The following is a 27,549-nucleotide window of genomic DNA, read 5'->3' on the forward strand; positions in this document are numbered from 1 at the left end:
CAGTTTGACTACAATGTGCCTAAGCAGTGTTTTCTTGTATTTATTCTGCTTGCATTTAACTGAGCTTCTTGAATCTGTAAATTTATATCTTCACCCCAGATTGGGAAATTTTCAGTCATTATTTCTTCAAAAGATTTTCTGCCCATTATCTCTCCTTGCCTTCTGGGATTCCAATTAGAAATAGGTTAGAAAGCTTGTTATAGCTCTACAAATTCTGAAGTCTCTGTTTCTTTACTTCTGTCATTTTCTAATCTTCACCTTGGATAATTTCAAGTTCTCTGGCTCTTTGCTCTGTTATCTCCATTCTGCTATGAAGTTCTTTAAGTTAATTTTTTTATTTAAGATACTGTCTTTTTTAGTTCTAGAATTTAAATTTTGTACATTTTTTATGGTTTCTATTTCTCTGCTGATATTCCTTATCCTTTCATTCATTATGAACATATTTTCTTTACCTCATTTCCCCCAAAGTTATAGTTATAGTTCTTGTTTTAAAGCCCTTGTCTGCTAATTCCAACAGCTGGGTCATATTGGGGTTGCTATCTGTTGATGGTTTTTTTCTCTTGAGAATAGGTCAATATTTCCTCATTCATCACTTTGAGATGGTATCCTGGACCTTATGGATTTTGTTTCTGAAGAGTGTTGATATTTTTGTTTTAGCAGGAAATTACCTTGGTTGGACTCAAACTATAAACTTGAATCTCAGTTCAGTACCCTATCATTAAGAAGCTTGTGGTTTGCTCTGCACATGTATGGTTCAGAGGCCAGTCAGAGATTTGGGCAGAATTTATACACAGAACTTGAGAACTTGGGGCTATACCAATCTAGTTCTCAGTGGGATTTGTTTTTCATTTTCCAGCAGTAATGTTTGCCCTAAACTCTGCCATCTGGTTCTTCTGGCCAGAAAGACTGTGAGTTTTCTATCAGAATTTTAGTCATCCAATGCAGCAATAACTTTACCTGTCCTAAAGCTGATAGCTATTTTTTAAAAAGAAAAACAAATTAAGAAAACAGGAAATTCTCTCCATTTTGGACCCTCTTCCAAGTTTTGTCTCCCCTCTATAATCTTTCTGACTTTTTATCACTCTCTAGGACCTTCAGATAGTTGTGCTACATATTTTGTTCAGAATGTATTATTGTTGTCTGCAAGAAGGTCAACTGACTAGGAGCCTACTCAGCCACATCAGAAGTTTTAGTTTTTAATAGAGGAATGTAACCCGTTTATATTTCCTGTCATTGACAAGGAATGCCTGATTTTGTTTCATGTTTTTTATTTATTTATTTATTTATTGCTGTTTCTTCTGCTTTCTAGCTTTTGCTCTAAGAAATATTTTTACTTTGATCCCTCGTCTTTTCTAGTAATTTGAAAAGTAGAAGGTGTATCTTAAATTCTAAAATACTTGACTGTATATTACCCTAGTTATCAGTGCCACAAATAATGACACTGTCACTCAGGATCTGTAAACCCTCTCTCCAAGGGGAACAAAATTTACAAATATATAAGCAAGCAGTAACTACAAATATTCACTTATACTCAATTCATTGTTATGATCAATTTTCTTATTTCAACCACTTCTTTTTAATAAGTTCACATTTTAAGACCTCTTTCCTCCAGAGGACTTATTTAATTTTTTAAAAATCATTTCATTCTTGGGCTTCCCTGATGGTGCAGTGGCTAAGAATCCACCTGACAATGCAGGGTACACGGGTTTGAGCCCTGGTCCAGAAAGATCCCGCATGGTGTGGAGCAACTAAGCCCATGCGCCACAACTACTGAGCCTGAACTTTAGAGACCGCAAGCCACAACTACTGAGCCCGCGTGCCACAACTACTAAAGCCCGCGCGCCTAGAGCCCGTGCTCCACAACAAGAGAAGCCACACAATGAGAAGCCTGTGCACTGCAACGAAGAGTAGCCCCTGCTCGTCACAACTAGAGAAATCCCACAAGGAGCAACGAAAACCCAATGCAGCCAAAAATAAAATAACTTTTCAAAAAAATCATTTCATTCTTTATTCTCTTTCTACACATTGGCAGAGCTTCTTAAGTTGCTTCTCTTATCACTGATTTCATTTTCTATAGTTTTAATTCTACACTTCAGTGCTTCAAATGCTGATTTTAATTGATTTAATTAATTTAAACCCCTTTATTTCATGTAGCTTTTTTTAATTACATCTGATTTCTCAGTAAAAAGGTTTTCAACTAATCTGTTTGTCTTCTCTCAGCTTAGATCTTCTATATCACAGAGTCTATGTTTTCCTGATTTTTAAAGAACACAAAACAGAAATCTTCTAATGCTTACTTACTTCTCTTTCCTACTTATCGTTCCCATATTAGGGTATTTTCTATTCACATAACCTTGAAAAAGGAGTGGTATGACTAATCTTGGAGAACCCCTCTAATCAAGATATGTGGTGATCCCCTTCCCTATCCACCTAGTTCTTATACTGTCTGTAATGTAGTTCAATGTTAAAAAGTGATAATTAACATCCTTGCCTTGTTCATTCTTGCAGTAGATATACCACAGTGTCCCCAATAAGCATACTTCTGACTTCTGAACTGATATACATATATTTGGTTTCATATTAAGAAACTTTCCATCTATCTACATGTTATGGAGTGATTCTATCAAGATGTTGGATTTTGCCAAATGTTCTTTCAAGCTTTTATGGCAACATCAATAGATTTTTTTTCTTCCTAAAAATATTAATATGACCAATTACATTAGTGTGGGTGTGTGTGTGTGTGCATGCACCAATTTTCTAGTGATATCCAGTCTTTTATTTACTATGGATACATTGGCTTGAGTTAGAATCACACAGTGTCGTTGCCTAATAATATAAGGCAGACTTATTCTTGGACATTCTAATGCTATCTATAGCATTTTCATTATAATAAATAGCAAATTAAAAACTAGAAAGTCCACAATGCACTCTTCAGTCAATATGGGACTTTTTGCCCTTAGCACTTTGTGTTTTACTGTCAAAGAAGCATAGTCATTTCAAGTTACATATTCTTTTTCCCCATAAAAATATATTCTTATTTTTGATTGAATAAGTCCTTAAGTTTAATTATTAATTTCAATTTAATTAAGTTAATCTACCAGTCTATTATTAATCTGTTCTTAGGGCCTCCATGCACTTAAATCTATAATATTGCTTTTCCCTACTAGAATATCATGAAATTAACAATTTTTTTCAGAACCTAAAAAGTGAGTGGCATATATATGATATTTTAATTGTGGATTTTTGCTTCTGGCTCTTCTAATGACCTGACAATATAATCTTTGAAAAGTAAAAATATGTCTATTTGTACATGAGCCATATGAAAGTATTTACCTAAATGACAAAAATGCTAAATAAATCATTTACTTGAGATTTTATAAAAATACAAAATTGAATATAAACTATCTCTAGATATAGTTTATCTAAAAATTTCCCAGCAATTTCCTACTCCTCTTTGCTTCAAGTTTAAGAATCTTAATCAGATTACCCTAGAAAATATAAAATAGCACTACAAGTGTTGTGTTACAAATGTTTAAAATACACTAATAATATTTTGAGCTTGCCAGAAAGTAGGAAAATCCCTGCAGATCAGTAAACAAACAGGAAGCTAAAAGCTAAAGTTGTCATTATGAACTGACACTGGTTTGAGATTTTAACAACTACATGGTGTACAGGATGAGGCCTTGGACCCAAGGAAGGCAGGACTTAGAAGTGAGGACTAGAAAAAAACAGTGACATAAAGGCAGTCACTGGTACCTTATTCCCTTCACCCCCTCAAGTATTGCTTCCCCTTCTTTTCTTCTACCGGACTTTCCCAGACCACTTTCCTCCATAGCTATTTTCTCTGCTAAGTTCCTAAATTCTGGTGTTGCTTTTACCTCGTTATCAATTGTTTTCTATTAAAATTATTAATTATTTATTAAATGTTTCTGATCATTTTCTATTAAAATTAATAACTTATTTGTCTATAAATTGACAATTAAGTTATTAACTGAGAAAAGATGAGTGTTTGATTGTAATCTCCACCAACAATAACCCCTATTCTTGTCCAGGAAATTGATGCATTATAACTAGAAATGGAAGGAATGAGATGGATAATGTGGAAGAAAATTAAACACAGCAGCTAAAGAGTTAACAGAGGGGAAGAAAATAGTGTTCTTGTCCACTGGGCAACATGATCTGGACTTCTAACCTCCAGATTATTCTGTCTTTATTGAATGAAGGCACCACTACCCACCCACTTGTACAGGCCAGAAATTTAGAAATTGTCCTTTCCCTTTTCCTCAGTATCCAACCTATGACAAGGTGCTATCCATTTTACTTCTTAACTATCTTTCAAATCTATCCTCTCTATATACTATATGAGGTTTTCTCAACCTCAGAACTATTAATATTTTGGGCTAAATAGTTCTTTGTTGTGAGAAGTATCCCTATACACTATAGGATGTTTTGGCAGAATTCTTGGCTTCTACCTACTAGATGCCAGTAGCAGCACCAAACCCCCCATCCTGTCCAGTGACAACCAAAGATGTCTCGAACATTGCCAAATATCCCTTGGTTTGCAAAACAGCCCCCCAGTTGAGAATTACTGCCTTATACCAAGTTATTATCATTTCTTGCCCAGTATACTGCAATAGCTTCCTAGTGTGTCTCCCTGAATCCACCATATCACTGCATCCCATCCTGTAACTCATTCTCCATACGATAACCAGAGTGATATTCCAAATCCAATCTTATCAGTCCCTGCTTAAAGCACTACGGTGGCTCCCCATTTCTCTTAGAATAAAATCCAAAATCCTTACTACTGCTTTATAAGGTCCTAGCTCTCACTTCTCCAGATTCATCTTGTACCTCACTGTATCCTACTTCCCCTACTTCACTGCACTCTAGCCACACTGGCTACCTTTCAGTTCCTCAAATGGGTCGTTCTCTCTCCAACCATTGGGCTTTGCCTCAACCCTCTGCCAGGAAGGTTCTTCTCCCACCTCTCATAACACTCTTAGAGTAAGTAGATGCTATTTTTAAAATAATAATAACTATCTGGGGGCTGTGGATTAAAAGCTGTAACCTAAAGAAAAAGTTGAATGCATTCTGATGGCTGGAAAAGAGGACACACTGTATCTGGGACAGAGTAGACAAAGATTAGTGATGACCAACAAGGAGAAAAGATAGAGGACAATGTGTCAAAAGAGTCACAAAACCTACTTTCTAGACCCTGTTCTATCACTCACTAACCATGTGATTTGTTTTTAATCTATATACAGGAAAATTAACTTTTTTGTTGTCCAGTTCTATGAGTTTAAACATGTAACCACCAGTACAATCGGGACACAAAACAGTTACAAAACCCCCAAAATTCTCTGGTGCTGGCCCTTCGTAGTCAAACACCTCCCCACACCAGCCCTTGGCAACAACTGACCCATTCTTTGTCCTACACTTTTTCCTTTTCCTGAGATTCATACTCAATCTGAGCCTTGTTTCTTCAGTCATGAAATTATATACACACACACACACACACATACGCACATACACACACACCACGAGGAGATGGTATATATACATACCATCTTCTTTATATTAAAATATTAAGCTACTTATGATGATTGTCTGCCATGGCTAAAAAACCTGGTGTATGTTAAGCATCCTGTCCAGGTTCATATTTAGAAAAGGCTTTCTTTGAATTTGTGGCTAATGCCCAATTTTTGGAATTCTGCATCTTAGACTTTCAGTCTTCTCCAGAAGGATGGCTCCATCTCAGATATCTCTGTGCTACCTTGGTAGGCCTGTAACTTTGCTTAGTCCTACAAAGCTATGAGCTCCAGAATGTTCCTAACCTCTCCTGTGGTTGTCCTTCCTCAGTGGACCACACTGCAGTAGCTTGAGCAGCTGACTGCAATTTTCTTTTCAGCAGTATTTGCTGGGGGCGGGGGGGGGGGGGGGGGGGGGGAAGGGGAGGGGCATTCCAAGCTTGTTCTAGCACTTTGCTCTTTATGAACATAGCTTATCATTGAATGTCTAAAGGTAATACTGAAGATACTGTTAAGTCAACAGTCAACTGAAGGAGTCAAGCCTCACATCCCCATCGATGATCTAATATGAAAAACTCACTGTCTTGTCTTAGAGTTGTTACACTAATAAATCACAAGAATGCTATATATAACATTATAAGGATTTTAATAAATGCATCTGACAAAACCATTCATAATTCTCTTAATAGTGTAACAGATTAGGTATAAGTGTAATTGTTTGAATAACTAGGTCTTAAGGTATTGATTAACTAATTAATGTCTCCCTAAAATAAGGCCTCTAATGGTATACTACAGGAGTCTAAACTTGGCCCTACCCTATTTACATATTTTAGTTAATGAATGGCTAAAGACACAGAAGCACGATTACTAAGTTTATAAATGTCATAGCTAGTAGGGGTAGTTAAAAAAAATTTATTAGAATCATACTTCAAAAAATATCAACATAAATCAATAATATGGAACAATGTAGACAAACTAATATGCTGAAATGTAATAGGAAGAAAAAAGAGATCAACTACAAAAATATAGAAAGAGAGAGACCTAGTTTGACAACAGCTCACATAGTAATATCGGGGCATATTAGTAGATTACAAATTCATTATAAGTCATTAATGTGACATGACTTAATTTAAAAAGTAAAAACACACTATTACATTGCTCTTTTCAGGTTCAGTTATAAACTCCATGTTACCAATTCCAGTGGTCAGTTCTCAACCTCATTTTTCACCTCCTAGCAGCATTTAACAAAGGTGATCATCCATCGTTTTTGTACCACTTTCCTTTTCCTTGCTTGACATTCTCTTGGCTCTCCTCCTACTCTCTGGCTGCTCTTACCAGCTTCCTTTAGGACTGATGACTCCCAAATTTATATCTCCAGTCCAAACCTTTCCACTGAAATCCAAACTCTTAAATGCATTATCAGCCTCATAATCGTAGAAACCCTACTTCCCTACCCAAATTAGCTTTTCCTATAGTCTTCCCCATCTCAGTAAACAGCAATTTTATCCTTCCAATTGCTCAGGCCAAAATCTTTGAGTCTTTCTTGATGTTTTTTATTTCCATACCCTATATTCATTCCATCAGTAAATCCTTTTGACTCTGTCTACAAAATCTGACCACTCCTACCACCTGCACTGCTCCATCATGTCCCCTTGGGATTGTTACAGTCATCTCCTAAATGGTCTCCCTACTTCCAACCTTGAAACCTCATCCCCACAATCTATTCTCAGTACTGCAGCCAGAGAGATCCTTTGAGAACACACATTTATTCAACATTCATTCTAAGACTATTTACTGAGATCCATCCATGTGCAAGGCACTGTTTTAGGTACTTAAAATATGTATATCTGTGAACAGAAGAAATAAAAGTTGCTGCCCTCCTGAAGCTTTTGCATCCTGGCAGAGGACAGATAATAAACTATATATATAGTAAATAAGTAAACTACATGGTGGCTCCATAAGTGCTATGTGAAAAAAATAGAGCAGGTAAAAAGAAGTGGTGCCAGGAAAAACGAGCATGGTTGTAGATTTAAATGGGAGATGAGTCTAGGTTTCATTGGCAAAGTAACCTTTGAGCAAAGACCTGAAAGAGGTAAGAACTTAGCCATGCAGGTATCTGGCAGAATAGCATTCCAGTCAGATGTTAATACTAAGAATGCATAAAATATTATTTTTGGTTCTTTCAGCCTTCAACTGACCACATGATGGGCTGAAAGACACAAAATTTAAACTTGTTTTTATCTATATATTATTGTATTTTAATTTTTAATAATGTCCTAATAAGCCACAAGTGCTTTTTCAGAAATGATAAATGAAGTATCAGAAACCACTTATGCAGGAAAGCTTTAAGTCTTTTTCCAAGATTCAATTAGGAACTTTTTCTTTCATTTCATTGAGTTTCTTTTATGGCCCATAAAATGCAGTTAGAGAGACCTGTATTTTTTTGATATGCACAGATGGCATATCTAATGCTCAGGGAAAAACTGCAAGTGCATCAAACACGGGAGATCACGTGGATTTAGGAAAGATTTTTCAAATATTATACAAATACTGACTGATTTTTCAGATTAAGTTAGTTATAAAACTTAGGATAAAGCAAAGTAATCAGATTTATTAACACAATAAAATGAGTCCAAAATTGTGAATTTTTAAAAGCTTGTTCGTTTATACCTAATTGGATAAGACACTACAGCACAGTGTTTGCTTTTACCTTCCGGTGGCCTGTTGGATGTTGCCACAACGACGACCCCATTTTTGAACAGATTTTCAAAAAGCTGTTTCAGAATCATGGCATCAGCAATGTCAGTGACCTATGGACAGCAATACATTTGTTTTATTTTAAGTTCACTTCTGCTCTAACAAATTTGCTAATGGCTCATCCTTTTTTTAAAAAAAAAAAAAGTGAATTCCAAGAGAAAAATTCTAATTATCATGAAGAAAAGAGTAGATAATTAAAAGCATGAAAGCCTGCAGTCTTTAAACTTGACTCTTCTTTTTTGCAAGCCTACATTTCTATCCAAATTATCAACTGATTCTATGTTAACTTATTTTATAGAACTACAGGTGGAAAGCACAGATAATTGTCCTAAACATCTAGGAAGTCTAACTAATTAGAACTAACATGACCAACTCCCCCCTCCTACTCCCATCACAGCCTCCCTCCCCAAATAAAGAAGAGAGAGAAAAAAAGAAAAAAAAAAAAAAAATACACAGGCTATTTGAGATTTCTAATACCTTTCTGGCAAAGGTCCCTGAAAAGGTGACTTTAAATGGTCGTGGGACTTTAGAAATAAGGACAAGTAGCCAGTGAGACATAATCAGCTGCTGTTGAAAATAGAATGATATGACATAGATACTATTGTGCAATTGTTGCACAAAACAATTCAACAGATGGCCCATCACAAAAATAAGCAATTTCATTGTTCTTTTTAAGTGCCTTCTATTACTGTCCATGAATAATCAAAAGGCACTGCAGTCACTTCCAGCACAGCCAGCCTCTGCTAACCTTCCCAAACACAAATATTCCTTCTACCAAAAAAAAAAAAAACCTTACAACAATGGTTAACACAGTGCTTTAAAAAAAAAAATCTTCTGACAAAACCAGAAATGCATAATGCAGATAACACTATTTCATCTAAGTTACAGAGATACATATAACCACTGATCTTTTCTAAAATTATTTTTAAAAATCCACAATTAGCAAGTAAGCTTAATGGTAACTTTGTTTTTTTTAATCCCAAAAAATAGAGAGAGGCTCAAGAGGGAGGGGATATGGGGATATATGTATGCATATAGCTGATTCACTTTGTTGTACAGCAGAAACTAACACAACATTGTAAAGCATTTATACTCCAATAGAGATGTGAAAAAAATAATAATAAAAATTTAAAAAAGAGCTCCTGAAAAAAAAAAATCCCAAAAATTACAGAAATTAGGGAGGGTAGGAAGTTGACTTCAAAAAATAAATATATAGTGAAGATTGATGTTAATCATTGCACCTTCCCCTAAGAACATAATAACATGGGTTTTATATTCTCCCAATGTAAAAATGCTTTGATCTTCCTTTAACAGCACATTTTAGATAATCTCAATAAAACTTATTTTATATTCACAAAATATATCACACAATATATATCACATTGTTTTTTTTGTTTGTTTGTTTTTTTGCGGTACGCGGGTCTCTCACTGTTGTGGCCTCTCCCGTTGCGGAGCACAGGCTCCGGACGCGCAGGCTCAGCGGCCATGGCTCACGGGCCTAGCCGCTCCGCGGCATGTGGGATCTTCCCAGACTGGGGCATGAACCCGTGTCCCCTGCATCGGCAGGCGGACTCTCAACCACTGCGCCACCAGGGAAGCCCCACACTGTTATTTTTAAACCATGTTAAAGTACATAGAAACTAGTGGAATTCTTTCAAATTAGATCATAATACTAAAAGTTGCCAACTAAATGGTTATAACCCTATGAACAATAACAACCTGGGTGACAGAGGTCTAAATCACTTTTCTCTTTCAGCTGATATCTTACTCAAAAGTTCAATTATTTCCTTTCCACCTGAACAAAACCAAACCAAACCAGGATATGGGAATGTGCAGATCTTTTTTTTTTTTTTTTTTTTTTGCTGTTTCAGGTTATAACTTTAAAATATTAACTAAAAACCTACTGAAGATTCCTTAAATTAAAAAGACTTCAGGAACTTACAAAGTGGTGATTAAAATGAAAAGGAAAGTGGTACTGATATTATTTAATTTGGAGCTTAGGATCACTGTCAAATTTTGCTTCCGCCAAAACACTCACAGAGAAGGCCCTTTTCAAATGCTTAAACACCAGTGGCATTTCTGATGAGAGGACAGAACAAGCTTGCAAATTTTAGAAGCAACTGCACTTTTAAATTGGATTCCCAATGCACTGACTTTTAAAAAGAATGATATCAATTAAAATCACCCAATTTTAGAGAATAAAAATGGTCATTTGACTATCTCGCTGAGGTTCTTGAAAAAAATAAAAATAGCTTTTGTGCCCTAAGGTTCAGAAAAGTGAAGGGACGTTTAGCTTATAACACTGTACAAAGGTTTAAACTGAAAGTTGAAGAAAGCAAACAATAAGGACTTGTGGGTGAATTATCATTTGTTGTTTTTGTATTACAGAATGTTTTTGCTCTAGCAGAGTAAATTAACTTGGAGAAGCTATGGCTAATTAATAAAGCAGGAGTCACTTGGTGTAGCCGGGTGCCAATGTATACTCTTTTGATCTTGTCCCTGCACTTGTTCAGCTTTGCTGGGGAACAGAAATTTTACAGTATAAGTGAACAGAAGACAATTGGCCACACATTCTTGAAGAGCGAGCTTTTTCAGCACCCAGCATTTCATTACCACCAGGAACAAAAGAGAAGGCTACAGATTACCACTAAGGGTAGTCTGCTAATACAAAGTGGAGACATTTCATTAGCATTAAAGAGAGAAGATTTTTTATGACCTAGAGTTGCTTTCCATTATGACTCACTTAAGTAAAAAAAGGGGGAAAAAAAATCTAACTGTTAATTTACATGTGTAAGTGCTTGAGTCTCAGTCATCCACTGATTGGTACACTGCCATGTAATGAGTGACAAACATAAGCATGCATTATTAGTAATTAGTATTAGCACAGAAATAAGCATCTATTTTTATTAGCAGTTTTTAATAGCTCTCCTGTTTTATAAAAAACGGTCAAAACTATTTTTTAAATGATATTGATAGCTTACAGAGGAGAATTTTGAATGATATTCTGCTCATCAGAATTCTTTTTTTGGGGGGGGGGGGCGGACATGTTAGTAAAACATCTATCCAGTGTCCCTAAAAAGAGACATGAAAAAATAACATTTTAAAAAAATTTGTTCTCCTTCAGTATTATGATATCTTCAGAATCACAAATGGTTTAATAAGAAATGTTAATATTCAAAGAGAATATAATGAAGACCCTAAAGAAAACTTTATTCTTTTATTTCAGTAATTAAAACACATAAAAACATCCTATCTACAAATTTCTCAAACAAGATAAGAATACTGCATCTATCACACGTAAAACTGAAATGCTACACTTAGTAAAGATGACCAAGCTAATGAGGAATACCTTCTGCAAATGTAATCCGAATGCTACGAAAACATAATCTTAAAAATGCCCTAAATTCAAGAGAAAAGACTATATTCTTGTTTTTAAGCAGCAACAATTCCTATTCATCCCCCTAGTAAAATAAATATTATACTAATTAACATCACCTAATGGCCAATAATAACTAGTTAAAAATCAAGACCAGTAATAGGATTCAATTTGAAAAGTGAAGTAGTGATTGCAGACATACTGTTGTTAAGATTAAAGTGCCTAAAAAATTCTTTGCTAGTAAATCAGCAATGTATCGTACTAGGCTTAATAGGCTTAAGGATAATTTTTAGGTTCCATCATTAAAACATCTACTACAAGCCCACCCAGTTCTAGGTCTGTATATTTAAACACATAATAGAAGACATATAGCAAAGAGAACACATAACATAGCTTTTACTACTAGTGAATAAGAGCACTGATGATGGATTCAAACGTAGTTACCAGCTGTATGATCTTGGAAAAGTCACTTAACCTCTCTGACCCTTAATTCCCTCATTGATCCAATAAAGGCAGTAGTAACAACTACTCTGCAAAATCGTTACAATACATATGGTAAATCCTCAAGAAATGTTGATTATGACTGTTACCTATATATGTTACATATGCTAGGTTAAGTCCTTATTATTTACGTATAGCTACACAGAATTTTAGCTGTAGATGGAATGATACATAGCATAGTACAGTAGCTAGGAACACAGAAAGCACTCAGTAAACAGTAGGTAATATTATTACAGAATATACTAATAGATAAAATAAAAGCTTTCTAATAAATAAATGGGCATTGAATCAAACAGTTCATAAAAGACGGATATTAACAGTAAGCAAATAGATATTAAAAAAATCAACCATAATATTACTTAAAGAAATATACATTAAAACAATGAGATCCCATTTTTCACCTATTAAATTAGACAAAAATGTGAAGATAATTTAGAATGTTGACAGGAAAAAATGCAGGTTGTTATATATAAGGGAAGTGGGACTTAGTTGGGGGACTACTTCAACAGTAGTTGAACTACTGTTGAACTAGTAGTTGAAACTACTAAGATTTATTCATTCATCTGTTCACTCATTATTATTGTTCATTAATTCATTCTCAAGCACTGTTCTAGACATTTCAGATACGTCAATTAGCAAAACAAAGATTCCTGCCTTCAAGTTTACATTCCTGTAGAGAAATAATGGTAATAAGCAATAAACACAATAAATAAGTAAATATATGTCAGAAGGCAATATATGTTATGAAAAAAAAGGAGGGTAAGGGGAATTAGAAGAGTGGGGGGGTCAATGGCAAATTGCAATTTTAAACAGGGTATAGGCCTTGTTAAGGAAGTAATTGAGCAAAGATCTGAAGAAGTAAGAGTTATCCTGATGGACATATGGGGGAGGTTATTCCATGCAGAAACTGCAAAGGCTTGGCTTGTTTGTTCTAAATTGTACAGATGTTGAGGGTCAGAGTGCTGGTACAGCAACATTCTGGGGTATCATTTTACCCTTTTGATTTTTAGAAAAGGGGGACAAGTAGAGATCTGGACTTGCAATTAATTCAGTTTTGATGTGCTAGAGGAGCTTCTCTAAGACCAGTGAAAGATAGTCCAGGATACTGAAACTAGGAAATCTAGGCTCTGCTCAGTGATCTCTCTGCCCTTAGGGGACACATTCTTGCCCTTAGATTCTCGCTTTCCCTGGCTCTTCTCCACAAGGGGTATATGCAAATATTGGTCTTTTCTTGCGTGCAGTGGTAAGGTTCAAGTTTCGTACTTCAGGGGAAACAAAACAGCAAGATTATTAACATTTTTCATTCTAGGACATTTAGGCCAACTTTGCTCAAGGGAAGAGGGTCAACACTAACATACTAGAAAGCTACACTGAAATTTGTGAGCAAATAAAAGCAATCAATTTGTTTTTCGGTCTTGTTCTGTTGTCTCTGTGCATATTTTCTTCAGCACCCTGCTGAGAAAGAAGCATTTGGTATAACACCCACTATTAACTACGGTTCCCTAATCTATGAAGAAAATAGGATTGGAAAAAGTAGGGAGCATTGAGTGAATCTGAAAGTATAGGAGATAATGTTAGAGAGGAAGCAGGGGGGTTTGAGCAAGGGTAATGACACCATCTTATATAGCATAATATATCCCACTTTCACGTTTAAGCCCTTTTAAGTTGGGTTTTCTGTTACCTGCAGGCAAAAGCATCCTAGTAGATACCTCATCTCTTTGCTTTTCTTGGGCTTTGGTTCATCAGGTAAACCTCCTTCCATTAAAGGTAACAGATTTTATATTAAGGAAGGTGAGATTTCCTCACAGTACTCCTATTTATTCTTTTCTAGATCATCGGGAAATCCTTCTTGACATAGAAGATAAGAGCAAAACATGAATTGAATAGTTCCTTTCTCATCAAGACTCTTTGCAAGAAACAGGCACAGGAGATTCAGCTAAACATAAGGGGTTTATACTTGAGACCTCAGGATGGAACAGCACTGAAAGCACCTCCTGGGAACAGGAACTGGAGATTGGCATGAAATTACAGGTAGCTCTGCAGCTGTCTAGGGAGCACCCTGGTATTCCTCCCCCTAATGTGATTCAGCTCCTTCCTATGTCTCTTTGTTCCTGTCTCATTACTAAGTGGGCACTTCCCTCTGCATCTTTTAGTTCAAATACATGAGAAAAAGTATATGATTGGCTCAACCCCCAGGCCACACCACACAAGTCCAAGGTTGTGACAAGCTTGTGGACTGGCTACTCATAGATCAGATGTCCAGACATGATCCATTTGACTGTGGGACAGATAGGGTTCTATAGTATGGAATAAGGTCTTTAAGACAACTGGGATGAATGACTAAGTGAATGAATGAATATCAAACCAACTCTGGATAAGGTAGAAGATGACAAACAGAGCCATCACATCCACTTTCTTCTCTTCGTTAGCAAGAAACATTTTATGAGCAAGGGGTCTGTCTCCCTCTTGATCTCCCTTACAGATCCTTAATATATAATTTGAAAAATCCTTTTTGTTGCCTTATATTTCTTTTACAAGATTTGGTTCATCCTGATAGATAGTTGCTTTTGTTTCCTTTTTCCCAACCATGTATCAATCTTCTAAAATCTGAACTCAATGGAGAATGCCCAGAGCAACCAGACAGGTTTCCATTAGGACCTCACTATCAGGGTGGCATTATGACTTTCATGGGCCCTTTAACCTTCAGAAGCCCCTTCCTCAATTAAAAAATAAATTTACTTAAAAATATATATATATATAAATATACATATAAACATAAATTATATTTTATAACTGTGTTGGTATAAGACAAATATAGTACAGATGCAGACAGATACAGGCTGGATTCATTATTGACATATTCATTTCTTCTTCAAATTTTAAAAGAATTTAAATTAAAATATTTTCATGGGCCCCTAAAACTATCATGGACCCTCAGCACCATACCTATTGTGCCTAATGGGTAATTTGGACCTGCTTGCCATAAATCTTCTCAGGATCTGCTTTGCACAACCATACTTTTATCTTTTCCTAATCTTCTTTTTTTTTTTTTTCCTAATCTTCTTAAACAGTCTTGCCAATGGTCCTCATGTCACAGAAACATGCCAATCATTTCTCAGAATGTTTTAAAATTCACATTTTTTAAGTTAAGGGGAATGAGTTTTACCTGATACCTAAGAAATTCTGATGCCTTTATATTCCTCATATACATGATGGAAATAATAATAACTATTTAATAGAATTAAATGAAGTAAGGATGTAAAAACACTTTGTAAACCCTGAATTACTTTACAAAGGTTGGGTATTAATATACTTAAAAATTTTTAATTTCAATACCTTAATCAAAAATTTAACTGTGATGGATGAAGGAACAAGATAAAACCCCAGAAAAACAACTAAATAAAGTGGAGATAGGCAACCATCCAGAAAAATGATAGTGAAGATGATCCAGGACCTTGGAAAAAGAATGGAGGCAAAGATCGAGAAGATGCAAGAAATGTTTAACAAAGACCTAGAAGAATTAAAGAACAAACACCTAGAAGAAATAAAGAACAAACAAACAGAGATGAACAATACCATAACTGAAATGAAAAATACACTAGAAGGAATCAACAGCAGAATAACTGAGGCAGAAGAATGGATAAGTGACCTGGAAGACAGAATGGTGGAATTCACTGCTGCGGAACAGAATAAAGAAAAAAGAATGAAAAGAAATGAAGACAGCCTAACAGACCTCTGGGACAACATTAAACACAACAACATTCGCATTACAGGAGTCCCAGAAGGACAAGAGAGAGAGAAAGGACCCAAGAAAATATGTGAAGAGATTATAGTCGAAAACTTCCCTAACATGGGAAAGGAAATAGCCACCGAAGTTCAGGAAGCGCAGAGAGTTCCAGCCAGGATAAACCCAAGGAGAAACACGTCGATACACATAGTAATTAAATTGGCAAAAATTAAAGGCAAGGAAAAATTATTGAAAGCAACAAGGGAAAAATGACAAATAACATACAAGGGAACTCCCATAAGGTTAACAACTGATTTCTCAGTAGAAACTCTACAAGCCAGAAGGGAGTGGCATGACATATTTAAAGTGATGAAAGGGAAGAACCTACAACCAAGATTACTCTATCCGGCAAGGAGCTCATTCAGATTCGACGGAGAAATCAAAAGTTTTACAGACAAGCAAAAGCTAAGAGAATTCAGCACCATCAAACCAGCTCTACAACAAATGCTAAAGGAACATCTCTAAGTAGGAAACATAACAGAGGAAAAGGACCTACAAAAACAAACCCATAATAATTAAGAAAATGGTAATAGGAACATACATATTGATAATTACCTTAAATGTGAATGGATTAAATGCTCCAACCAAAAGACAGGCTTGCTGAATGAATACAAAAACAAGAGCCCTATATATGCTGTCTACAAGAGACCCACTTCAGACCTAGGGACACATACAGACTGAAAGTGAGGGGATACAAAAAGATATTCCATGCAAATGGAAATCAAAAAAAAAGCTGAAGTAGCAGTACTCATATCAGATAAAATAGACTTTAAAATAAAGAATGTTACAAGAGACAAGAAAGGACACTACCTAATGATCAAGGGATCAATCCAAGAAGAAGATATAACAATTATAACTATATATGTACCCAACATAGGAGCACCTCAATACATAAGGCAACTGCTAACAGCTATAAAAGGGGAAATCGACAGTAACACAATAATAGTGGGGGACTTTAACACCTCACTTACACCAATGGACAGATCATCCAAACAGAAAATTAATAAGGAAACACAAGCTTTAAATGACACAATAGACCAGATAGATTTAATCGATATTTATAGGACATTCCATCCAAAAACAGCAGATTACACTTTCTTCTCAAGTGCGCATGGAACATTCTCCAGGATAGATCGCATCTTGGGTCACAAATCAAGTCTCAGTAAATTTAAGAAAATTGAAATCATATCAAGCATCTTTTCTGACCACAACGCTATGAGACTAGATATCAATTACAGGGGAAAAAAATGTAAAAAACACAAACACATGGAGGCTAAACAATACGTTACTAAATAACCAAGAGATCACTGAAGAAATCAAAAAATACCTAGAAACAAATGACAACAAAAACACGATGATCCAAAACCTATGGGATGCAGCAAAAGCAGTTCTAAGAAGGAAGTTTATAGCAATACAAGCTTACCTCAAGAAACAAGAAAAATCTCAAATAAACAATTTACCCTTACACCTAAAGGAACTAAAGAAAGAAGAAAAAACAAAACCCAAAGTTAGTAGAAGGAAAGAAATCATAAAGATCAGAGCAGAAATAAATGAAATAGAAACAAAGAAAACAATAGCAAAGATCAATAAAACTAAAAGCTGGTTCCTTGAGAAGATAAACAAAATTGATAAACCATTAGCCAGACTCATCAAGAAAAAGAGGGAGAGGACTCAAATCAATAAAATTAGAAATGAAAAAGGAGAAGTTACAACGGACACGACAGAAATATAAAGCATCATAAGAGACCACTACAAGCAACTCTATGCCAATAAAATGGACAACCTGGGGCTTCCCTGGTGGCACAGTGGTTGAGAGTCCGCCTGCCGATGCAGGGGACATGGGTTCGTGACCCGGTCCAGGAAGATCCCACATACCGCGGAGCGGCTGGGCCCGTGAGCTATGGCCACTGAGCCTGCACGTCCGGAGCCTGTGCCCCACAACAAGAGAGGCCACAACAGTGAGAGGCCCACATACCACAAAAAAAAAATGGACAACCTGGAAGAAATGGACAAATGCTTAGAAAGGTATAACCTTCCAAGACTGAACCAGGAAGAAACAGAAAATATGAACAGACCAATCACAAGTAATGAAATTGAAACTGTGATTAAAAATCTTCCAACAAACAAAGTCCAGGACCAGATGGCTTCACAGGTGAATCCTATCAAACATTTAGAGAAGAGCTAACATCTATCCTTCTCAAATTCTTCCAAAAAACTGCAGAGGAAAGGAACACTCCCAAACTCATTCTATGAGGTCACCATCACCCTGATACCAAAACCAGACAACGGTACTACAAAAAAAGAAAATTACAGACAATATCACTGATGAATACAGATGCAAAAATCTTCAACAAAACACTAGCAAACAGAATCCAACAACACATTAAAAGGATCATACACCATGTTCAAGTGGGATTTATCCCAGGGATGCAACGATTCTTCAATATACGCAAATCAATCAATGTGATACACCATATTAACAAATTGAAGAATAAAAACCATATGAAAAAAAAATTTAACTGTGACAAATACCTGATAACTGTGGCAAAAGGAGAAGGTACCGAGTCGTGTATAAGTTTATTTTGCTTTAAAAAGTTGACACAATACAAGTAACATATAGAAATAGTGCTTTGTTCACATCACTTGTTTCCCTGTTTCAATAAAACTTCTGTTTCTAAATGGAAAAAAAAATTTACCTGTGTCGATTCAATTTTGTTTAGAGATATTCTGGTTAAAAGATTCATAATGAGATACCAAGAGAAATGGCCTTCACTGATTCAACACTGACTTTTGTTGTTGAAATCCACATAACTGCTAACTTGGTGCTATTTTTAGAACTAAATGAGGCCCTTCTCTTTCTGCAGTACACCAGTGTACTTAGTGTACGTTCAGAGTAGCAGAGGAACATCTCTTTTCCATAAGCCTTTCTTTTGAAGACCTTTGTAGTTCTACAATACAAAGTGTGAATGCCAGGCTGTCTGAATATGATTGAAGGGAGAAAGAAATAAAAATTCCTCCTCTCCAGATGGTTCAGTATAACACCATTCCTGGTAAAAATTCTCCTTTCTCCTCTATCATAAATCGAGACCACTGTTAGCTATGAGTATCGAGTTGCTAGAGGAGACCTACATGCCTCATTTGGGTTAAAGGCATCCTGGCCACATCATCTTCCCACTAATCCAGGTTTCTAAGCACAGAAGAACAGGAGATAACTCACTACCAATTTAAATGCATAATTTCAGAGAATCTTAAAACTGGAAGAAACTTTAAAATTCAACTAGGGCAATTTCCTCACTTCATTACAAATACACTGTGAGGCTTAGATGAGATGTATGAATCACTCAGGGCCTGCCTCAGGGTAGGCATATAACAAATGTTAGTCTGCTACTCCTGAAAGTTCTCTGGGCCTTTATTCTAGGCAATGAGACAGGAGTTTCTGCACTAAGCCCCAGAAATATTTTTTCAAAAGCTTTGGGTGTGGGGCTTCCCTGGTGGCGCAGTGGTTGAGAGTCCGCCTGCTGATGCAGGGGACATGGGTTCGTGCCCTGGTCCGGGAGGAGCCCACATGCCGCAGAGCAACTAAGCCCACAGCAGCTGCGCCACAACTACTGAGCCTGCGCTCTAGAGCCCGCAGGCCACAACTGCTGAAGCCCACGCGCCTAGAGCCCATGCTCCGGGACAAGAGAAGCCACCGCAATGAGAAGCCCGCGCACCGCGACAAAGAGTAGCCCGCGCGCGCGCGCAGCAACCAAGACCCAACACAGCCTAAATAAATAAATTTATAAAAAAAAAAAAAAAAAAAAGCTTTGGGTGTGATGCCCTGTTTTTAAGCTTATATTCAGTCCTTGTGGATTTTTCTATTTTCATTCCAATAATCAATTGCTCTTATGGTAAGCAACTTAGAAAAACCAACTATTACATTTTATAACTACTAAAAAGAGCAGTCAAATAAAGAGAAAGTAATTCTTAACCTAGAGTATCTTCTATTATTATTATTGTTACTGTTATATTATTAATTACTACTATTATAACACTGGATATGATGTAGGATACAGAATAAGCATAAGACATGGTGTTTGCTTTGATGCTTTGTTCTTATAAGAAATAAAGATCAGGAAATAATGTATTACCAATTTAAATGCACAATTTTGAATCCTAAAACTAGAACAAACTTTAAAATTTCAACTAGGGGGGAAAAAGAAATTTCAACTAGGGCAATTCTCTTCCTTCATAACAGATAAGTGGTGAAGCTTAAATGAGATGTGTGAATCACCTGTTTCTTTTTAATAACACTTTTAAAAACAGTCAAACATCTTTAAAGACATTATTTTGTAATAATTATATTATCTCCATCGTGGTGTAGGGGAAATGTGAATCCATTGACTAGAAAATAGGGGTAGGCAAACTTCCTATAAAAGGCAGAATAGTAAATATATTAGGCTTTGCAAGCCATATACGGTGTCTGTTACATTTTCTTTTTCTTTTTTTAATGACCTTTTACAAATATAAAAATCTTCCTCTTCCCACTGGCCATACAAAAGCAGATGGGCCAGATTTGCCCCGTGCAAGCTGTGGTTTGCCGACCCCTGGACTAGATAATAAAATTAAAGTCATAAGAGATAATGAATTAAATCAATTTATAAAACTGATAAAATCAGGAACAGGATTTAAATACTAATACTTCCTTCAGTATACCATTCTACATCTATGAAACATCTCTACCTTACCTGAAATTCATCAAAACATAAAAGACTTGCTTCTTCACTGATTTCTTCAGCTATAGGACCTATTGGATCGTATGATTTAGCCATGAATCCTGGTTTCCTTTTTGGCAAACTCTGTTTAAGGCGGTGTATTCCTTAAATGGATGAAGTTAAACACAAATCAAATATTGTATTAACAGTATATTTTAGATAACTAAAACATATTTTTAAAATCTCTAAATGAAACAGAGTGTGAACATAAAAATGAAGTTTAAATTTCACATACAAACAAAAATGATTATTGAGGTTGGTTGCAGTTTTTCCACCTCAAATAAGTTGTTCACGTATTACTATATTCCCATGGTTGTAAGAACACTTTGTGGTCATTCCATGTCCACTCTTCAATCACTTCAGAGATGACAAAGTGATAGAATAGATGATCAGATTGTGACTGATGGATCAACACACAGATCTTAGCCCTGAGGATTTCAGAGATGCAGGCAAAGGAAGTGATCGTGCCCTCTATGTCTAGCATATCTAATCAGGATGTTCCCTTGTTTCTGGCCAGTCCCACTTCATTCACTCTATGTTACTAAATGCTGAAAGTATTCTAAGAAAAGTACAATATTCCTGCCCTGAGAAGGTTACAGTATAGTTAGTAAACAAATAATGCAAAGATGAAATAACATACCCTTGACAAAGAAATAAAGCATACATACAAGAACAAACTGAATGCCTACATGCTAAGGTGACACAGAGGAAAAGGCCTTCCTTTGTGAAACAGGTGAGGCTTAAAGATTTCTTATTGATCCTTAGTAGAAAGAGAAAATGCCTGACCTTCATAGAGTAACCTCTGTTCTCTGATTTGGAAGTAATGAATTTGTCTCTAGGACCAACTCTGGACACATTACTAATTGCTTCAATATAGCACAAAACAAATGAAACCAAATACAAATCTTACTTTTAGCAAAAATCTAATTTTTTAAAAGATTAAGAACTTTAAGATGAGGAAAATTATCTTGTAATGTTTGTCCATTTAAATCACTTCTTTCAGATCATTAACTTACTTTTGTGAACATCTAGCATGAAACCATGAAAATGAACCCGTTTTTTCCTCTTCATTTCCACATAAGCATAAAACATGTCCATCACCATTGTTTTCCCTGTACCTTAAAAAAAAAAAAAAACTATTAAACAGTATGTACTGATTGCTCTAATGATTGTTCATTAGCTTTGGGATAATGAAACCACACTCTGCTACTGGAAAGCTTATGACTATGTTAACTTTTTTAAAAGCAGTGTTTGTGTCTTATGCTAAACTATCTAAAAATAAAATGTTGATATTATTCTTTTCTGTTAAAATCCTGTTTTTAAGAAATACAATATTTAGTTAGCACTCCAGGGAGTATTTCCTCCAGAGAACTATGCTTTTAAACTGGCAAGATTTACAGATTATTCATTCTTCAGTTTCTCTTCCAAAAGGCACAGTATAAATAACTTTAATTAATTAATTATTTATTGGGCCATTACAAAGGATGAGGAACTGTCTTAGGCACTATAGGAAAATTTACCAGTGAAAAATAAGAAAATACAGATTAGCACCTAACATAAACACTGAAAATAAATAATAGATGTTAGAGCTGGAGAATTGCCAATTATAACACTTTTTTTTTAATTTATTTATTTGTTTATTTATTTTTGGCTGCATTGGGTCTTCGTTGCTGAGCGCAGGCTTTCTCCAGTTGTGGTGAGCGAGGGCTACTCTTCCTTGCAGTGCACGGGCTTCTCATTGCGGTGGCTTCTCTTGTTGAGGAGCACGGGCTCTAGGCGCATGGGCTTCGGTAGTTGTGGCACACGGGCTCAGTAGTTGTGGCTCACAAGCTCTAGAGTGCAGGCTCAGTAGTTGTGGCACATGGGCTTAGTTGCTCTATGGCTTGTGGGATCTTCCCCCACCAGGGCTCAAACCTGTGTCACCTGCACTGGCAGGGGGATTCTTAACCACTATGCCACCAGGGAAGTCCTATAACACTTTTTTAAAAAGCTGAGAATATTGGCTTTCAAAATGAGGCTTACTTGAAGAAATTCAGATACAGTTAACCCTTATAATTAAATTATCTAATTTTCAGCACTCAAACTGTTAATCACTACAATCACATTAGTAATTGAAGAGTCAACAGCCTGAGCATTTCACAAGGCACGCACAGGAAGCCTATTCCCTCACAGAAAGCCCAGAGCTTTGGGGACACTGACAGTGGTCAAGCTTGGTTCACACCCAGCATTCCCCAGCAGGCAGGCCAGGGGATGCTGGTCTTGTCTCGCATCCTCACTGCTTCCTCCACCACCACCTTACCAAAGCGTCCAGGTTCTCCTTGCAGGAGCTGCAATTATTATACTAACTTCAAAGGCAGCTCAGGAAGCAAGATTTGAGTCTTAAATCTGTTGAGCTTTCCTCCATTCCATAAGATGACTTCGGACCATGCCATTTGAATTGTCAGAAAGTTTTTTGTATATGAAAATACAATTCACAGGACTTCCCTGGTGGCTAAGACTCTGCACTCCCCATGCTAGGGGCCTGGGTTTGATCCCTGGTCAGGGAACTAGATCCCGCATGCAGGCTGCAATGCAGACCCAGCGAGCCAAATAAATAAATAAATAAATAATTTTTTAAAAGAAAATACAATTCACCAGACAGATTTTTAATGAGAAGACCACTTAGACTGAAAAGTAACTTTTTGCAAAAATATTCGGTACAAGTCTCTTGATATAGTGAGTAGCAGCAAATTTTATATCATTACATTTACACAAAGAAGTGAATTAATAAAGTTTCAAATTCTGCTGCATGAAGCATAGTATACTTATAGATCCAGAAAAGAAGTCATGAATTATCTAACAAAAAATGTGAACAATATATATTTGAACGTAATCATTGTGCTCTTCTTCAAAAATGTGCTTAAAATGTAACAAAACCATCATATAAAAAGTTTCTGAAAATAAAAGCAAAAAGAAGAAATCATAAAGGAAAAAACTGATAAACTAGAATATGTAAAATTCAAACTTCTGAATATCAAAGTCACCATAAATAAAATATTCTTATTTATTTAATCAACATATTTTCATTGAATGCCTACCATGTGTGAGGCCCTATTCTAGGTGCTTATTAGGAAATGGCAGTGAACAAAACTAACAAAAATCCCTGTCCTATTGAAAACAGTATGGAGACCCCTTAAAAACTAAAAATAGAACTACCATATGATCCAGCAATTCCACTCTTGGGTATATATCTGGAAACAATGAAAACACCAACTTGAAAAGATACATGCATCCCAATGTTCACAGCAGCACTATTTACAATAGCCAAGACGTGGAAGCAACCCAAGTGCCCATCAACAGACAACTGGATTAAGAAGATGAGCCCTATGTCACTCCAACTTTTAGCTTGGAGGCTTCCAGACTGCTGCACAGAGAAGGTGAATCCAAGTTAAACACCCAGGTCTGAGTGAGTTAAGAGAGATCAGGATTATGGGAGTCCAAAATGCAGGTGAAATTTGCAAGGCAAAGTGCCAGAGAGGAGGAAGCTATATAATGAAAGAGCTCCAGAAACCAACAGGTGGACACTCTTGAGTCTTTGGCTGAATAATAGCTGCTCATGCGTAGGGTGATACATGATGTGAGGCAAGGGAAGCTGTGTTATGAACCCCTAGGAAACTGAGTGATAAACAATTTCCAGAGATGTTGATACATACAACAACTTGAATGACTCTCCAATGAATTACACTGAGTGGAAAAAAAAAAAAAGCCAATCTTAAAAAGTTACATACTTTTTCACTTATATAACATTTTTGAAATGACAGAATTTTAGAAATGGAGAACAGATTAGTGACTGCCAGGATGTAGAAATGGAGGGTGGATATGTATGGTTATAAAATTATGGGCAATACAAGGGATTCTTGTGGTGATACAGTTGTTCAGTATCTTGACTGTGGTGATGGATATATGAACCTACAGAGGTGATAAAGTGTATAGAACTAAATACACACATAAATGAGTACAGCACAGCTGATGTAAAACTCATGGATACAGAGTGCTGACTGTATTCCTTGTACTAGGCCATTTTATATAAGGGACCTGAATATCACCAAATTTTGATATCCTTGGGGACCCCTAGAACCAATCCCTGTGGATACCAAGGGATGACTATACAAGTAAAACTGGAGAAATCTGAACAGGATTGGTGAATTGTATCAATGTCAATACCTGGCTGTGATATTTTTACTATAGTTTTGCAAAATGTTGCCTTAGAGGGGAAATGAGTGTATACAGATCTCTCTGAATTACTTCTTATAACTGTATGTGAATCTGTAATTATCTCAATGAAATTTTCAATTAAAAAAATACTTCAAAGGAATCAAAGTGGCATGCAAGTAACTTATTTAACTCCCTGTCAAAATAAAATTCAACACATAAAAATTATATAATCTCACAACGTTTGAAAAAAATTTTGACAAAATTCAACACACATACATGATAAAAACTCTCAGCAAACTAGGAAATGAAGCAGACTTCCTCGACCTCATAAAGGACAAATACCAAAAAACCTACACTGAAAAGATGCTCAATATCACCAATTATTTGAAAAATGCAAAACAAAACTACAAGATACCACTTCACATCCATTAGGATAACTATTATGAAAACAACAAACAGAAAAATAATGTATTGATAAGGGTGTGGAAAATGGGGACCCTTGTATATTAATGGTGGGAATGTAAAATTGTGCAGCTGCTATGGAAAACAGTATGGCAGTTCCTCAAAAAATTAAACACAGAATGACCATATGATCCAGCAATTCCACTTCTGGATATACACAAAAGAATTGAAAGCTGGGATTCAAACAAATATTTGTTCATCAATGTTCACAGCAGCATTATTCACGGAAGTCAGAAGATGGAAACAACCCAAACATCCATTGACAGATGAAGGGATAAACAAAATTGGTATATACAATATAATGGAATATTATTCAGCCTTAAAAAAGAACCAAAAAAAAAGAAAAAAAAGAATGAAATTCTGACATAGTATCTTGAAGATACCATGCTAGGTGAAATAAGCCAGAAACAAAAGGATAAATATTATATGATCCCACTTACATGAGGTCCCTAGAGTTGTCAAATTCATAGAGACAAAAGTAGAACAGTGGTTGCCAGGGACTGGGAAGGAGGGGGTTATAGAATGGGTGTTATTGTTTAATAGGTACAGAGTTTCAGTTTGGGAAGATAAAAATGTTCTGGAGATGAATAGTGGTGACGTTTGCATAACAATATCAATGTACTTAATGCCACTGGACTGTACAGTTAAAATGATAAATTTTATATTATATATATGTTGTCACAATAAAAAAACTAATACATTAAACACACACACACACACACACACACAAACACAAACACACACACACACACCCTACAGTTAACATCATATTTAACTAGGGAAGACTGAACACTTCTCCCCTAAAATCTGACACAAGGCAAGGACATCCACTCTCATGACTTCTGTTCAACATTGTACTGCATCCTAGCTATGCAATGAGGCAAGAAAAAGAACTAGAAGGCATAGAAATTGTAAAGGAAAAAGTTAAATTGTCTTTATTCACAGATATGATTACGTTCACAAAAATTCCTGAAGAAGCTACCAAATAACCAGGAGTTATAAGAGTTAATAATTGAATTTAGAAAGGTCATCCAAAAAATCAATTGATTCTATACACTAGCAGTGATCAACTGGAAATTTAAATGTTAACATACAATACCATTTGCAGTAAAATACACGGGAATAAATTTATCAAAAAATATGGCAAACCTCTGCACTACAAACTACAAAACACCACTGAGAGAAATTAAAGAAGATACTTTAGGGACTTCCCTGGTGGCGCAGTGGTTAAGAATCTGCCTGCTAACGCAGGGGACACGGGTTCAAGCCCTGGTCCGGGAAGATCCCAAATGCCGCGGAGCAACTAAGCCCGTGTGCCACAACCATTGAGCCTGTGCTCTAGAGCCCGTGAGGCACAACTACTGAAGCCCACATGCCTAGAGCCCGTGCTCCGCAACAAGAGAAGCCACCACAATGAGAAGCCCACGTACTGCCGCGAAGAGTTGCCCCCACTCGTCGCAACTAGAGAAAGCCCGTGTGCAGCAACGGAGACCCAACGCAGCCAAAAATAAATAAATAAGATATTTTAAAATGAAGAAATATACCATGCTCATAGATTGGAATACTCAATATCTTAAGTTATCAATTCTCTGTAGACATTGCTCTATAGCTTCAACATAATCCCAATCAAAATCCCCAGATTTTTTTTAAAGAAATGAACAAGCTTATTCTAAAATGAACATGGAAATGCAAAGGCCACAGAATTGCCAAAATAATCTTGAAAAAGACAAAGTTGGAGGACTCACATCACACCACAGAGATGCATCAGCAAAATCCAAGTTGTAGGAAATCTTACAGGACAAAGATGTTTATAAGTATGTATGTATATATATGTGTGTGGTGTGCACACACCCAAGCATATACTACCTCAGGATGTAAAATATATTACTTACTGTGAGTCATGTTTAAAAATGTTTCAAAGCCATTGCCACAGTTTGTAAGCTTTGGGTGAGCAAAGGCTGTGTCTGCTTTTATTCACCATTACGTTTCCAGAAACAACAGACTGCCTGGCACAAGGCAAGTGCTCAACAAGCATTTGTCAAGTGACTAGAAGAATGAGGACAGATGTTGGAAAAAAGGAGGGAAGAAACCAGCACTAAATTTCACCTGCTTCATAATTTTGCTTTGGTCTCTACAGAATCCTAAATAAAACCTTGTAATTTTCTCAGGATAAGATTCTTACTAGGGGAG

At 36.1% G+C, this 27,549-nt stretch overlaps 1 protein-coding gene across 3 annotated transcripts in view; it reads right to left on the bottom strand.

Moving 5' to 3' along the window:
- The window catches only part of AFG1L (AFG1 like ATPase), a 199,920-nt gene that overhangs the window by 122,062 nt on the left and 50,309 nt on the right, over nucleotides 1-27,549 (bottom strand). For all 3 annotated transcript variants that reach the window (XM_065889073.1, XM_065889074.1, XM_065889075.1), the window contains exons 4-6: nucleotides 21,720-21,821; nucleotides 20,677-20,807; nucleotides 8,239-8,338 (exon numbers count right to left, since the gene is read on the bottom strand). In XM_065889073.1, the coding sequence (XP_065745145.1) occupies nucleotides 8,239-8,338; nucleotides 20,677-20,807; nucleotides 21,720-21,821 (333 nt within the window). The remainder of the gene's footprint in view (nucleotides 1-8,238; nucleotides 8,339-20,676; nucleotides 20,808-21,719; nucleotides 21,822-27,549) is intronic.

Source organism: Phocoena phocoena, chromosome 12 (genome assembly GCF_963924675.1).
Source record: "Phocoena phocoena chromosome 12, mPhoPho1.1, whole genome shotgun sequence".
Lineage (NCBI taxonomy): Eukaryota > Metazoa > Chordata > Mammalia > Artiodactyla > Phocoenidae > Phocoena > Phocoena phocoena.